The sequence below is a fragment of the Sorex araneus genome, chromosome 1, assembly GCF_027595985.1.
Source record: "Sorex araneus isolate mSorAra2 chromosome 1, mSorAra2.pri, whole genome shotgun sequence".
Lineage (NCBI taxonomy): Eukaryota > Metazoa > Chordata > Mammalia > Eulipotyphla > Soricidae > Sorex > Sorex araneus.
The window spans coordinates 157,937,776-157,953,606 of NC_073302.1; the positions used below are offsets into that span (position 1 = coordinate 157,937,776).

At 42.4% G+C, this 15,831-nt stretch overlaps 1 protein-coding gene across 1 annotated transcript in view; it reads left to right on the forward strand.

Annotated features, from left to right (window-relative positions):
* The window catches only part of RASGRF2 (Ras protein specific guanine nucleotide releasing factor 2), a 265,637-nt gene that overhangs the window by 207,838 nt on the left and 41,968 nt on the right, over positions 1-15,831 (forward strand). Inside the window, exon 18 of the mRNA XM_004613156.2 lies at positions 10,256-10,362. Within this exon, the coding sequence (XP_004613213.2) occupies positions 10,256-10,362 (107 nt within the window). The remainder of the gene's footprint in view (positions 1-10,255; positions 10,363-15,831) is intronic.

The following is a 15,831-nucleotide window of genomic DNA, read 5'->3' on the forward strand; positions in this document are numbered from 1 at the left end:
ATTTTGAACTATGTGTTTTGGGTGTTTTCTTGTTGGCAGACAATCTCTTTTTCATTTAAAGTACAAAGTCCAGAGCAGGGACCACATCACTCTTGTTCATTGTGCACCTTTGCAGTGCCTGGTAATCTATAGGTCTTGGCCGGATAACTGAGTTATGGGTGAAAGAAGAGTAGAAGGAAAGACAAATGGGAGAAAGTAGAACCTTCAAGGAGACAATAGCCACAAGTCATATAAGAAGACATAAGATTGAGCCAGAGGAAGGGAGTAAAGGAATCATTCTGATAGACCACTGTCAAATTTTTATTTATCAATCAAGTGCGGAAAATAGGAGAGACAAAGACTCAAGTTTCCCATGTGAGAAGCTATGTTTTCCTGTTAACTCATCAGGACCGTGTGTGTTGGGGAGGAGCTTTGGAGCATGAGACATAGATGCAATTTTTTTTTTTTTTTGCTTTTTGGGTCACACCTGGTATTCACAGGTGTTACTCCTGGCTCATGCACTGAGGAATTACTACTGGCGCTGCTCAGGGGACCAGATGGGATGCTGGGAATCAAACCAGGGTCGGCTGCATGCAAGGCAAATGCCCTACCTGCTGTGCTATCGCTCCAGCCCCCATAGTTGCAATTGTGGAGTTGATTGTCTGAGAGGAAAATGTGTCATCATAGGATAATGTCTCATAAGAAGCCCAGAAAATGTGCTCTTTTGACAGCACATATACGAAAATTGGAAGAAGCCAATTTCCCCACATCTCCAAGAAGGGATGTGGGGAAAATACTTACAACTGGAGATGTCAGGGTAGAGTGGGTAGAGAAGCCATGAGAGGAAGTGGTCACCAAACTCAGGGAAGTCCACTTGAAAACAGCCCTGGAAGCAAGGAATGAGGCAGAAGTAGACATGGCAGAGGATGGGGAGTGTTTGTTGACAGAAGCAGAGGGGACAGTAAGAGAAGAATTTTCTCCTTGTCCCTCCAGACATGTTTCAGAGTAAAGAACAAGCCTCATAAACCAGGATTTCTGGGAAATTTTCCCTTTGCTTTTAAACATCGTGCTAAATAATCAGATTCTTATCTATATAATCGTTATCAATCAATTTCAAACTCTTTTATTGCAACACCCTCTGAGAAATAAATTTCACATTTTGACACAGAAACCGCATGAAATAAAAACTTTCCGCAAACATTAACCCTTGCTATCTCCTCACTATTATATAATCTACTGATACCGTTTTTATCTATTGCATTCTTTCAAATGCTATTGATTTTAGTCCCTATTTATAGGTCCTTACTAGAAGTTCATGTAATGGTGACAAAGGAAACAATGTAAAGAAATGATACCTTTTGAAAAAATTTAAATTTGACTTAGATTTTTAAAAGAGATTTTGCTTAAAATTAATAGATTGAGTATTAAACATATCTCCCAATACTGAAGCCTTGCTCTTCTTCACACTTCAAATTTTAGGAGTGAATTCAAAAGAAAATAAGTTACTTTTCTAAAGCATTCAAATAGCATCCTCTCCTCTAGTTCAAAATGTTGGTCTACCAACTTGCTGGAAGAACTTAAAAGCTCTACTGAGTACCCTGGCCATGAGGTGTAATTAATTAAAAGCAATCAGCCTTTGGAAATAGGCAGGCCTGGGCAGGCTCAGGTCATGGTTCCACCACTTATCAAGTCTGTGGCTTTTACCAACTTCTCAACCTCTTTGATTTCCTATTTCTTTGTCCATGACTGGGGTGAAGAACAACTGCCCTACTCAGTGCTACTGTTGAATAAGATACCTTATTTATACTAATATATTACATTTGGTGGATGTGTGACCCATGCACATTGCTATATTGTCCTTGGTAGTGCAGGTTAAATTATAGATCACTTATAAAGCTCCTAGTACAGGGCCTGGCTCAGTCAACGCTAAATATTAGTGATCTTTTATGATGTAATACAGTGTAGAAATATTCTATTACAAGTTCACAGAGTCAAAACAATTACTTGATTATTTTTAATAGCACAAATTCTTTAAAAAGTTATCTATTGCATATAGCGGAAGATATTGATAACATTGATGATATTGGACAGTTAAAGTCCCACATGTATAAATGGATTCACATACAAAGTTTCCCTATTGAAATCAACATAATAATGATTATATTCATTCAGTGAATCTAAATTTCTAGTATCTACAATGCTAAGTGTTGGGACTATAAACACAATAGGGAACAGTAATCAATAGTGCTTACTTTTCCCCCCAGAGAGGTCATCATCATGGACCACTAATATTGAAAATTTCCCTTTGCTTTTCCTGATTCTATTCTAACTTTCTTCACCAAGTCAGAGGATAACAGCAAGTCAGAGGATGACTTAAAGATGCTTTATTTGATAACTGCTCTGAGAACCACTTCTTCCTAATCTGCTGTTAAAATATTTCCTCCTCAAGAATGTTTTACAATTTGTCCTCAGGTAGCCTCAGAGTAGTTTAACCAGACTAGCCTATAATCCATCTGGGAGTAATATATTGCCATCTCCTGAGTGTTTGTTCTTGCCTCTTACAAATAGTCTGTGGAGCTGGCTAAGCATCACAGCGCAGGGCTCAGGCTCATGCTGCCAAATCCTGCTGACTCGATGCCAGTTGTGGGCACTCAGCTCATGGGGAGCTTGTGCAAAGATAGTGTGCCATGGGTGTGGGTTCTGCCCTCTCTGTCACTTGTGGAGAAACCCACCCATCCTGGGGGTACAGCAGCTAAAGTGGGAGAGCGGTCATGGGGGGAGGAATGGAACATCTTTGGTGGGAGCTGCGCACAGTCAACTACTTTAGGGTAGCTTGTCCTCTTGCTTGCTGGCAGTCTTGGGTACCCCTCACCCAAGGTCTCCAGCTGCTGCGTGCTTTTCTGGGGCTCATATCCTCATTAGGACTCTCCTACCAGCAACTCATTCCTTGAGGGGGGCGGTCTCCCCAGCTCTCCAGGCTTTTCTCAGCAGGCAGCGGCTCTCCTGAACAGTAGCTGGCTCCTAGCACCTCTAGCTGCATCTCAAGCTCTCTTTGAGCTGCTTGCTAACAGCAAGTGACTACAGTCTCTCTCTCTCTCTCTTTCCCTCTCCTCTCCTTCCCTCTTTCCCTCCCACCCTTCCTCCCTCTCCCTCTTCCTCCCCCACCTTCATCTCCCCCTCCCTTCATCCCCCACAGTACCCTTCCATCATCCCTGGGCTCTCATCTCTGTGGCTGGGGGCAGCCGCGGTATGATAGTCAACCCTTAGTCAGCCACAGCCCCCATAAGCTCAGTCACTCACTCCCGATTGTCCTTAGCTCCCACATTCTTTATTTTTAAATTTTTAAATTTTTTATTCTTTGTAATTGATCCCCCTGAGGTGCAGTTACAGACTTACAAACTTTCGTGGTTACGTTTCAGTCATGCAATGCTCAGTACCCATCCCTCCACCAGTGCCCATTCTCTACCACCAATGATCCCAGTGTGCCTCCCCCCACTTCATCTTCCCCATCCCACCCCACTTCTGTGGCAGGGTATACCCTTTTGCGCTCTCTCTCTCTCTCTCTCTCTCTCTCTCTCTCTCTCTCTCATTTTGGGTGTTGTGGTTTGCAATAGAGTTATTAAGTGGCCGTCGTGTTCAGTCTGTAGCCTATTTTCAGAATGCATCTCCCATCCCTAGCAGGCCCTCCAAGCACCCTTTACTGGGTGGTCCCTAATCTATCTGAATTGCCTTTTCCCCCAGTGTGTGAGGCTGGCTTCCAAGTCATGGGTAGCTCCCACATTCTTATAGGAAGGGAAACAAAGTCAGCACAATGCTCAAGCTCTTCAGGTTCTCCTGTAAATCTTTAGGTTAGGTATGGATATAAACAAGTACCCAAGATATTTTGTTTTTTATTTTTATTTTTTGATGAATTACCATGAGGTACAGTTATGGACTTACAAACTTTCATGATTACATTTCAGCCAAACAATGATAAAGTACCCATCCCTCCACCAGTGTCCATTCTCCTCCACCAGTGTTCCTAGTATCCCTCCTACCATCCCAACCCCATTTTCTGCCCCCACCCCTGCCTCTGTGGCAGGCACATTCCCTTTTACTCTCTCTCTCTCCTTTGGGGTGTTATGGTTTGCGATACAGGTACTAAGTGGCCATCATGTCTGGTCTATAGTCTACTTTCAGCACGCATCTCCCATTCAGAGCAAGCCCTCCAAGCATCCTTTGCTTGGTGGTCCTTTCTCTATCTGAGCTGCCTTTTTTCCCAGCATGTGAGGCCGGCTTCCAAGCCATGGGGCAATCCTCCTGGCCTTTATCTCTACTATCCTTATTACTCAAGGTCATGATGTTCTGCCTAAGTCCATTCCTGTTTCAGGGCCCCCAAATATGCCACCAGATAAAGACCTACACTAGTTTATTGTGTAGGAAAATAACCCTATACTTTTACCATAATTCCTATACACTGCACTCAAAGAAAATTATGAGGAACTGGAGGTATAGTATAGGAGCTAAGGTGCTTGCCTTATACACAGCTGCCCCTGGTTTGAGCCCTGGCACCATATATACCAGCAAGAGTGACCCCAGAACATGGAGCCAGAAGTAACCTAGCACTACGGATGTAGTCTATCACCCCCAAATAAATCTGTAAAAAATTAAAAGCAAAGAAAAATATGAACCTTTCCCTCTCAGTTCTTCTCTATTTTTCAGCTTCCTTCCATCTTTCCCTACTGCTCACTCAGATGTTCTGCTTGCAATAAATCCCAAATACATAGTCATCATGGTAATATAGTGAAAGGAGGACCCACTTCAGATAACCTCTGTAGACTCTTTCGCATTGTTTCCATTAGGAATGAAACCTAATGGAAGCCTTATGTTAAGGAAAATACCTGCTGAGTGCTGGGGTGCAGAACTGAAGGGACAATACGTATACATGCTTGGAATAAAATCCCTTCATTATTAAAAGTGTAATTCAATGAGAGAGATGGTAGGTCAACCGATTGATCTTAGTGTTGCACATAAGGATGTGGGTAAGCCTCTGCAGTGAAGCAGTATGGAGTGGCCAGGCTCACCAAGAATTGGCTACCCAGCATAAAATTCAAAGCTGCAAAAAGTGGGAGTTTACTGAATAAAGATAGGAAGGATTCATACATAGAAGGGACATCAGGGAAAACCACAAGAGGAGTTGTTTAGAAGTTTAATTGGTTCTCTGCACACCACCACTAGCTTAGGCTAATGACTGCATCTCTTGTCAGACTGGGTTAGGGGATCCAGACATCTCCAGGTAGAATGTTGAGAGATGTGGCTGATATCTCATCGGTCCATAATGTGGCGCCAGCATATTTCACACAAGCTATGCCCTTCCTAACATACAGGCTCTGCAGGTGGCTCAGAAACACTGGAAGTTGATACTTTCTTCGACTGCAAGGATTATTTGGGGGCTGAGAAAGATTGTTGATTCTTTCCCTGCCTCAAGCTAGGAAGGACTGTAAACAGTGTCACTGACTCTGAGGAGTGATTTGCAGAATGCAGTGTATTGTAAGGAAGGTGGCAGCAGAGTGATGGAGTATTAAAGAGAGTCAAGACAAAGTGCCTCCTGAAAACTAACAGGGAAGACTGAAAAACTCTCTTACATTAAGGTTGGACTGATTCACAAAGAATCTGGAGGAAAGACTATAAAGCATGGTTCTAAATGACTTTTCCAAACGGCTTTTGCCATCCAAATTAGCCAATTTGACCAATGCCTGCAACTGTAAAAGAATACAAATACATTGGAAAAATAGAAATCTTGGATGACTGTATTTTATACCTGTGGTATTACTGAAATAAGCCCTCCTAGTCCAGGCATAGTTTGGTTGCACAGTCATGCTTGATAAATGAAACATGTTTAAAGGACCACACAGTTTTATTGTTTGCTGTCGGGAAGAGGGTATGTGTGGGTTTTGGTGGGGGGAATGGCCAAGAACCTCTTGTGGATGCATTTCTGGTTTTAGATCAAATAGAGGGTAGATGCTGGAGAGATAATACAGCGAGTAGGGCATTTGCCTTGCATGCAGCCAACCCACATTTGATCTCTAACACCCTAAATATTGGGGGACCATATGGGATACTGGGAATCAAATCTGGGTCGGCTTCGTGCCAGGCAAATGCCCTTCCTGCTGTACTATCACCCCAGCACCCCAAAAACCTTTTAAAAAAAAAGGAAGAATGGCTTTCATGTGGACATGATCACCAGTTAGATATGTGCTTCATATCTAAATTCAGAAATAAATATTGCTCAAGCTACTCCCAGTTTAGTTGGTAGCTTGTAACAAGAAAGAAATCTGTGGAGTTGCAGAAAATTGTCTCTCTGATGACTTACATTCTGTGAAAAATGGGGAGATGAGCCTGACTGTTCACGGAGCATGGACTTCAATATGTTGTATAGCAAAATCACATGCAACAACTTAGATAATGAAAGTACAATTAAGGCAATTCCAGTTAACAAGTAAGCAGTGACACCCCATATTTGGAGGAGGGCTTCCTGATGGTGTTCAAGGTACCTGGGGACCAGTCCTGGTGACACGTGGTCAATGGGGCTGGTGAATGAGTACCCAAGCTAGGTTGGGAGGATGGAGTGCTGCTTAATCCCTGTAGTATGGGGGACCTCCAGGACCATTCCAGTGATGCTTTGGGGATCTCAGGAGGCCATTCAGAAATAGGGGTAGAACCCAGGCAGGTACGGGCATCTGTCCTAGCTCCTGTACTATTTTCCTGTCCCTGCAATAGCCCTTTTTATAAAACACTCAGATCCTACTATAGCTTTAAAAACTCGTGTAGGTAGTTTGTTATCTGGGTTTGTGATTTTAATCAGCATAAAAATCCTTCAGAAAGAAAACGAAGAGCTTCACGTCCTTCAAATCTTTACATTGTTTTCATATATCCTTATAACAACTAGCTTACTGTCAATGGTATTTTGAGAGGGTCAAGGAAATGAGTGGGCGAAGCCAGCTGAAAGTGAAAACATAATTAACAATAAATATTCTTTTATTGCATACCCTGAGTTAAGACCCATGTAACAGGATTTATTTAACCTTTCAAACAACAATTCTTATTTTATGAGTGAAGAAAACAAGTGTTCGCGAAGTTATGTCATTTCCCCTGGACTTTGCTTCCAGATCACCCTGGGCTCTGAGGGGGTGGGGGTGGCTGCATATGATGAAAGGTGAGTTTCTGGAGTCTTCTCTCCCTGGTTCTCAGTGTTCATGCAGCATTTGGAAGACTAGCCCTACCTGCAGTTAGTTCTACTCTGGTCATCTTACCATTTGCTATGGGCTATGATGGCTGTGTGGGCATTGTTGAGATCTTTTAAGTGAGTCCCCCTTTCCACATCCAAGAGAATTTTGAGCCCTGCAAGTGGCAGAGGTGATGAGCTCTGAACACGAAAGAGATGCTTGTCCTGGTCCTGTTTTTCAATGTTTTTAAGAGCTTTTACTTTATTATTCCAGCAAAATGCTGAATTATTGTCCTACTCCCTTCTACAGACTCTATTCTCAGTTGATTAATCAGCATCCTGTAATCTATTTTCTCCCTTTCCCATCCTCATATGTCTTATATATATATGAATATATATATATATATAGCATTTATAGTCTCACCAGTTGCTTCTTAGATAACTTTTGTCTTGAAGCTCTTGTCATGCCTGTTTGTCAAGGTGTGAATTTCATTTTATGTATCCTGCCCCGAGATTCACACTGTTTAGAAACCTGAACATACATGTCTTTCATCAGGTCTGAACAGCCATTGTCCTATATTGCCTATCTGATTTTTATCCTCTGCTATATTACTAATGTATGTTGAAAATTCTCATTCTCCTCCCCATGTCTTTGAATCCCCCTGTTTCCCCACACCCCCTCAATTGCTTTAGCTCTTTATATAGAATTTGAGTAATTTTCTCAGACACATACCCAGTGGTATGGGGCTATGGGTGGGAACCATGATACATGGCCAAGGGCTGCAGGTCTGATGTGTCACTGATCCACCTGGTGCTGCAGTACTCGGTGCTCAGTGTTGCTGGGGGGCCTCCAGTGTCACCGTGGAGGTGCAGGGCAAGGCCATCCAGTACAGGGATTGAATTTAGGTACTCACACATGCCAACTACATGCCCCATCCCTGTCAACCAATATCCCTCCCTCAGTTACTCTTAATTCAACTAAGTCTAATCTGATTTTATTAATTTTGATAATAAATCTTATCTTTTGTATGTTTTGTATGTTTCAATCTTTAATTTTTCCATCTTAACCTAATTGAACTAATCTATTTTCAACAGTTTAATATCAAATATATAAAATCTAACTTTTGTTTCTTTTAGAATAAGCCCTGACTATACCCTTTGATACTCAGGGCTTACCCAGGCTCTGTGCTCACAGATCACTCCTGGAGGTACTTGCAGGACCTTATGTGGTGTTTGGGATTGAACCTGGGTCACCTGCATGGAAAGCAAGCATCTTACCTGCTGTACTATCTCTCCAACCCTGAAATATGACTTTAAAAACATTTATTTGGGGCTGGTGCAATAGCACAATGGGTAAGGCACTTGCCTTGCACTCATCCGACATGGGGTTTTGCAGACTGCCAACATGGCTTCAATCCCCAACATCTTATACTGTGCCCAGAGCACTGTCAGAAGTAATTCCTGAGTAAGTCAGAGTCAGAAGCATCAGGGCCTAAGCATCACTGGGTATGGCCCCAAAACTATAAATTTAAAGAAAAATTTAAACATTTATCTGTTCAAGTTTTCAACTTTTACTTTTATGACATTAGCCTTTGTAATCATTTTAGCTGTGAATGTTTAAACTAGTACTATCTGTGGTTCGAGCACCTTAAATTTTTGTTGGTAATGAAGTTAGAATGGAATTTTCTAAAGCCTGCGTCTATGAACCTCACTGGTAGATGGTTTGTGGCGTATGATTTTAAATTTTTAATTTTAAATTTTGTTGTTGCTTGGATGAGGTTTGAACCACACTTGGTTCTCAGGACTTAATCCTGGCTCCGTGTTCAGAGATAGTGGTACTCAGGAGTCCGTATAGGGTGCAGAGGATAGAACTAAAATCAGCCACATGTGAGACAAGTGCCTTAACCCCTGTGCTATGTTTCCAGCTCTGGAAAGTAATATCTTTGAAATAAAGTTGGTAGGAATATATGAACAATAGTTTTTTATTACAAAGGTAACTATATAGAGATGTGAAAAAACTGTAAGTCACCAGGAAGGTGACTTAATTTGCCGAGATGGGATAATAGAGATTTGAACCCAGACACTTTGGCTATGGAGTTCATGTTTTCGCCACTATGATTTTCAATATTTGGGTACACAATATAATGATATTGTAGGCTTAGTTCTAGATGACTGTGGTAAACACTACAATAAAATTAACATATGATTTTTTTTGTTTTCCAGTGCCTATAAAACTTAAATTCACACTCTAATATAATCTATTAAGTGTGTAACATACTTGCATAATACAAGAATTACCAAAGAGACACAGAAATACAAAATAAGCACATGTTGTAGGGAAAACGGAACTTATAGACAGGCTCATACAGGATTGTCAGCAACCTTTGTCTTGTTAAAAAAAAAAAAAACACCATGAAGAGTGGTGATGCAAAGCCCATTGATATGAGGCCAACCTCGAAAGTAGATAATGGACCAAACATGATGACCTCTCAGTGTCTGTGCTGCAAGCCATAATGCCCAAAATAGAGAGAGAGTGGGGGGAATATTTTCTGCCATGGAGGCACGGGGAGGGTGGAAAAGGGATATTGGTGGTGGTGAATGTGAACTGGTGGAGGGATGGGTGTTTGATCATTGTGTGATTGTAACACAAACATGAAAGCTTGTAATTATCTCATGGTGATTCAATAAAATTTTTTAAAAAAAAGAAATGAGGCCAAGCTGTATTTTTTTTCTTCTGTGTGCTGATACTGGAACTCATCTATTTACCGATACTGAAAATGTTGATGGGTAACAATTGCTTGTGAACAGAGTATAAAACTAATGTTGAGCCAAATAGTTTGTTGAAATTCCTTTTCTTTATGTCACAGAACCAGATGACACAAATAAAGATGTCCATATGTTGGTTTTGACTTTAATTGGTGGCCTTTAAACAATATGAGCACATTAGGCATTTAATTTTACCATAACTCTGTGGTGAATCCCTGCTCAGGCTTCATAGGGAAGCAGGAATCCTAAAATAAGCGAACTTTTTCAGATGAACTGTAACCTGTGTATATTTCTTTTCTTCCAAAGGATTTAATAACACTGAGAGGACATGCGACAAAGAGTTTATTATCCGGAGAACAGCTACAAATCGAGTCCTGAATGTCCTCCGCCACTGGGTCTCCAAGCACGCACAGGTAACTTCATGGCCTCCTTCAGCCCTTTAAGGATGGGTTTGAGGCCAACTTCTTAACTCATTTCACAAGTTCTAATGCCTCCTAATTCTTTGGAAGAGGAACTTGTAAATCAGAGGTTGGAACCCAGGAAAGGAGACATAGGAGTCTCCCTTCAATGCAGATCAAAGCAAATGTGTGCATACCGCCAAATCCAGTACCTGCAAATGACATCACTCAGGAAGTGAAACAGGGTTTCTTCACTTCCTAAGCAATATTACCCACCTCTGGGTGCTGGGGCTACAGCAAAGTCCTGTATTAGACCACACACAGTGCCCTTATGTGAGTGGCAATGGTATCCCTGGAAGCAAACAGGAATTGCTGGAGGTAAGTGACACTCTGGGGCCACACACATTAGTATCTAGGAATAGTGTGTCCAAAAGATGGAGCCACAGATATCTCTAGGTGAAGGTGAGGGTTGCTTGCCTTGGATGTGGCTTATCCCGGTTTATTCCCTGGTACCACATAAGGTCCTGAGTTCCACTAGGAGTGATTTCTGAGCATGGATCCAGGAGTAAAACCTGAGCACCACCAGGTTTTGCCCAAACAACAACAGAAGCAAAACCCACTAGAGTTTTTTTGACTCTTGCCCTTTGATGAAGATGCCCAGTGTTCTGCTTCTAAACCATGTTGCACTGCTACTTATGTGTTTTCAGTGCATGAATACAGAACTCCCGCCCATTCTCATGAAAGAAAGCAAGGCACCATCACTCCACCCCACCCCCCGCCTTGCCAATTTTCCTATTTGTGGTCTGTTTTCACCCAGATAATGGGCAGGTATGCTAGACATTTGACCAGCTAATTCCCAGCAAGAAGAGTTTGAGGAAGACAGACAGGGTCCTGCCTGACTTAGACCAGCATATATCGAACCAGTGCTGTGTGAGCGAGCTAACTTCATGGGCTCACTTCATTAACCTCTCTGATGCCATGGGGCCTCCCACCTGGGCCCTGGTCATAGCAATCTACTTGAATCACATGATGGCCAGCTCCTAAAATCCCTGTGGCTATAGGATACATAATTCTTTATGTGACCCTAAACAATTTTAAATGCTACTGAAAGTAAAGCCTGTAAAGACAACAAATTGATTACAGGCTATAAAAATGATGTCTCACGTGTCTAAAATAAAAATGGATCTTAGAGAATTCAGATATTGAGAACTGTCCTTACTACATTGGGAATTCTTCTCTCTCTTCGTATCTCAGTGGCCTGCCTGTAAATCTCTTTTGCCCTTTTCAGGTCAAACATGATAATGATAGTTCTCCCACATCTGACCATCTATCTGGAGTTGACTGAGAGCCTTGATCCTACTCGTGGGGTGCACCAGGGCTTCTCAATGCAGAGTGACTTCAGTAGACCAATCTGAGCTAAGGCTGCTGCTCCATTTTCTCTCCTGGTCTCATCTTAGTCTGTACAAATTTGTGCCACGATTCACATAGTCACAGCATGTGCCAAAGCTCAAGTCTACCTGCCTAGACTTCTCTCCCTTCTGAAACCACCTCCTAACTTTTGCTCTCCTATCCTTTCTCAATCCTGCGCCTTCTTTTTCTAATAAAATGTCTTCTTTTTCTAAGGAAATCTCTCACAGTGCACTAGTAACTCTTAGAACAGCTAGCCAAGAAAACGAAAATGTACTGCAATTATTTTCTTCCTGACAATAGAAGTCATCAACTGGGAAGATGTTGTAATAAAGAGACTTACAGTGAAGTGTTATCATGTGATCAATAGTTTCGTTGAGCAGATAAAGAGATGCAGACAGATAGGTGTGTGTATCTGCAGACAGACGCACAAACACACTTGTGTGTTTACAGGCATTATGACGCTGAACGGAGACATGTTATAGCATAGAAAAGGGATGGCTGTGAAAACAAAGTCGCTTCTCAGAGTGCGCTCTGGTGGGATTAATGCAAATTCACATATCTGAGAGTTAACTTTGGGTTGGCTAATTCAGCTACTTTATGAACCATTACTTCAAATTTGCTTAGACATGGGAAAGAACTTCCTCTTCATTTACAGTTTCAGGAACCAGGCTGGCATTCCAGATCCTTAGACTGGACCATCAGGTGTGTGTGTGTGTGTGTGTGTGTGTGTGTGTGTGTGTGTGTATTGGAAGTTTGTGGGGAGTACCCATTGCTCAGGTGCTCACTCTTTCCTCCTGAAAGTGTTTATTGTATAAAACTTAGAGCCTGGGGGCTGGAGCGATAGCACAGCAGCGTAGGAACCCAGTGCTTGCACGCAGGCAACCTGGGTTCGATTCCCAGCATCTCATATGGTCTCATGAGCACCGTCAGGGGTCGTTTCTGAGTGCAGAGCCAGGAGTGACCCCTGTGTATCGCTGAGTTGACCCAAAAAGAAAAAAAACCACCTTGGAGCCTGGTTTAAGTTTTGAGCCTAAGGTCTGAGCTCACACTCATTTGTCTTTGTTTTAATCTCCTTTACATCTATAAGTGGATTTAAGGGATATTTTCTTTTCTTTCTTTATTTCTGATTCCAAAGCTCTTCATGTTTTAACATATTCTGTCCTTTATACCCTCATCTTGTTGTGCTTATCACTCAGTTGTTGTCTTTCATGTGGAAAGCAAAGCTGTAAGACCAAGCTATGTGTCTTCCACGTGCTCTGTCTGTGGACCAGCCCAGAGTTCAGGGAACTCAGTCCTTCCAGCTCTGTCACTGTATCATCTCTGGGACCTCAAACCCATCCCTTGGCCTTTATAGATAGTAATTTCCTCTTCTGGAAATGATTGCAGCCAATGCCTTTGACCTTCCCCAGAGATGTGGTAAAAAGAAAAGGGTCTGTGGGATTAAACAGCAGGAAAGACATACAGCACAATGTTGATCTGCTTCTTGCAGGCTCCACTTTTCCTCTCTGCCATGAGCCAGATGTGTCTCCTTCATCTTAGATTTCCTCTCTTAGGGCTCTGCCTAAAAGCCAACGCTGGGTCTGTGGGGGTGTCTGGTAATAATCATCAAATTTCCCTCCAGAAGTTCACTTTCTAGACTTTGTAGTTTCAAAGTCAGCCAAGACAGAGACTCTCATCACTAATGAACCTGAAGAGGAGCTGTGTGCAGAGGGAAGGAAAGGAGCTGTTTCATTCCGTGCTTGCTCACTCCCCGTGCCTCCTGCTGGCTGGCCTGCTTGTCTTTTGCCCAAGGCCCAGGTGCCTGCTGGCTCCACACCAGGGCTTTGGGCCAGAAACTCTTGTCATTACTTTTGTCTTCTCTGCACAGATGTGGAAAGGGACTTCCACACTGACTCTGGACAGCTCAGAGCTCTGTTAGTGTCTGCTGAAAGCATGGTTTTGTGTCATCTATAATAATTTTGGCTTCCCTGGGTTGTCTGATTGGCCAACAGATTCTGAAAAACGTTCTTTCCACCTAAGAAATCACATGACAAGGACACTCTGTCTGACTCTGAGTGGCCTCTGAACGACAGTGGCTGTGAATGAAACAGTCACTCACTTTCTATTTCATTTCTGTTTAGGGGTCTTAGCTGGTGCTTCTCAGGGGCTACTTCCAGCTCTTTGCACTGACGTCACTCCTGGTGCTTGAGGAGACCATTGCTGAGCAGTTCGAACCCAGGTCTCCTATGTGCCAAGAAGATCCTTCAATTAGAACCCCCCCACCCACTCTCTCTCTCTCTCTCTCACACACACACATACTCTCTCACACACAGAGACTCTCACACACTCTCTCTCATACACACACAGTCTCTCACACATTTTCTCTCTCTCACACACAGAGTCTCTCACACACTCTCTCTCTCACACACACTCTTTTTAAAAAATTTTTATTATATCACCATGAGATATAGTTACAAGCTTTCATGTATGGGTTACAATCATACAATGATCAAACACCCATCACTCCACCAGTGGACATTCCCCACCACCAAGATCCCCAGTATACCTCCCCTTTCCCACCCTCCCCCTGCCTCCATGGTAGACAATATTCCCCATACTCTCTCTACTTTTGTTTTTTTTTTTTCATTACAAATGGGCTGGAGCAATAGCACAGCAGTTGGGCGTTCACCTTTCACAAGGCTGACCCGAGTTCGATTCCTCTGCCCCTCTCGGAGAGCCCGGCAAGCTACCAAGAGTATTGAGCCTACACAGCAGAGCCTGGCAAGCTACCTGTGCGTATTGGATATGCCAAAAACAGTAGCAATAAATCTCTCAATGAGAGATGTTACTGGTGCCCACTCAAACAAATCAATGAGCAACGGGATGACAGTGACAGTGACAAAAGTTGTTTATTAGGTGCTTGGTATATTTTAGACACCATTCTAGACAGTAAAAACTGAGAAGCTTGGTCCCAGGGTCCCAGTGATAAGAGATTCTGTCATTAAGTTCAATTTTTTCTCTTTACAATGAAAGGTAGAATAGTTTATTTCTGAATTAAGTTTATAATATCCTGTTTATGTTTTTCTTCATATATTTAACTATTTGCTGATGTGGACTGGTCGGAAAGAATTGGCAAGGAAAGAGCATATGCATTCCTTTGCAGTACTTACATTTGGTTGAGATTGTCTACTTTGAAAACTATCTTCCTAGAAGGGCTCAATGATGATTTGGCCAAATGCCAATTAGGATGTTTTTCTTTAAAAAAAAAAATGAATCACTGTGAGATAGTTGCAAACTTTCATGTTTGGGTTACAATCACACAAAGATCAAGCACCCATCCCTCCACCAGTGCACATTCCCCACCACCAATATCCCCGGTATACCCCCCTCTTTCCCATCCTCCCCCTGCCTCCATGGCAGACAATATTCACCATACTGTCTCTCTACTTTTGGGCATTATGGCTTGCAACACAGACACTGAGAGGTCATTATATTTGGTCCGTTATCCACTTTCGGCACACATCTCCCATCCCAACTGATTCCTCCAGCCATCATTTTCCTAGTGATTCCTTCTCTATTCCATCTGCCTTCTCCCCTCCGCTCATGAAGCAGGCTCCCAGCTGTGGGGCAATCCTCCTGGTCCTTATATCTATTGTCCATGAGTGTCAGCTTCATGTGATGTTATTTTATACTCCACAAATGAGTACAGTCCTTCTATGTCTGTCCCTCTCTTTCTGACTCATTTCACTTAGTATGATACTCTCCATGTCTATCTATTTCTAAGCAAATTTCATGACTTCATCTCTCCTAACAGCTGCATAGTATTTCATTGTGTAGATGTACCAAGTTTCTTTAACCAGTTATCTGTTCTAGGGCACTTGGGTTGTTTCCAGATTTTGGCTATTGTAAACAGTGCTGCAATGTACAGATGTCATTTCTACAGTGCTTTTTTACATCCTCGAGACATATTCCCAAAGTGGTATTGTGGGGTCATGTGGAAACTCAATTTCTAGTTTTTGAAGGACTGTCCATATTGTTTTCCAGAAAGGCTGGACAGGTCAGCATTCCCATCAACAATGAGAGTGTCTCGTTTTC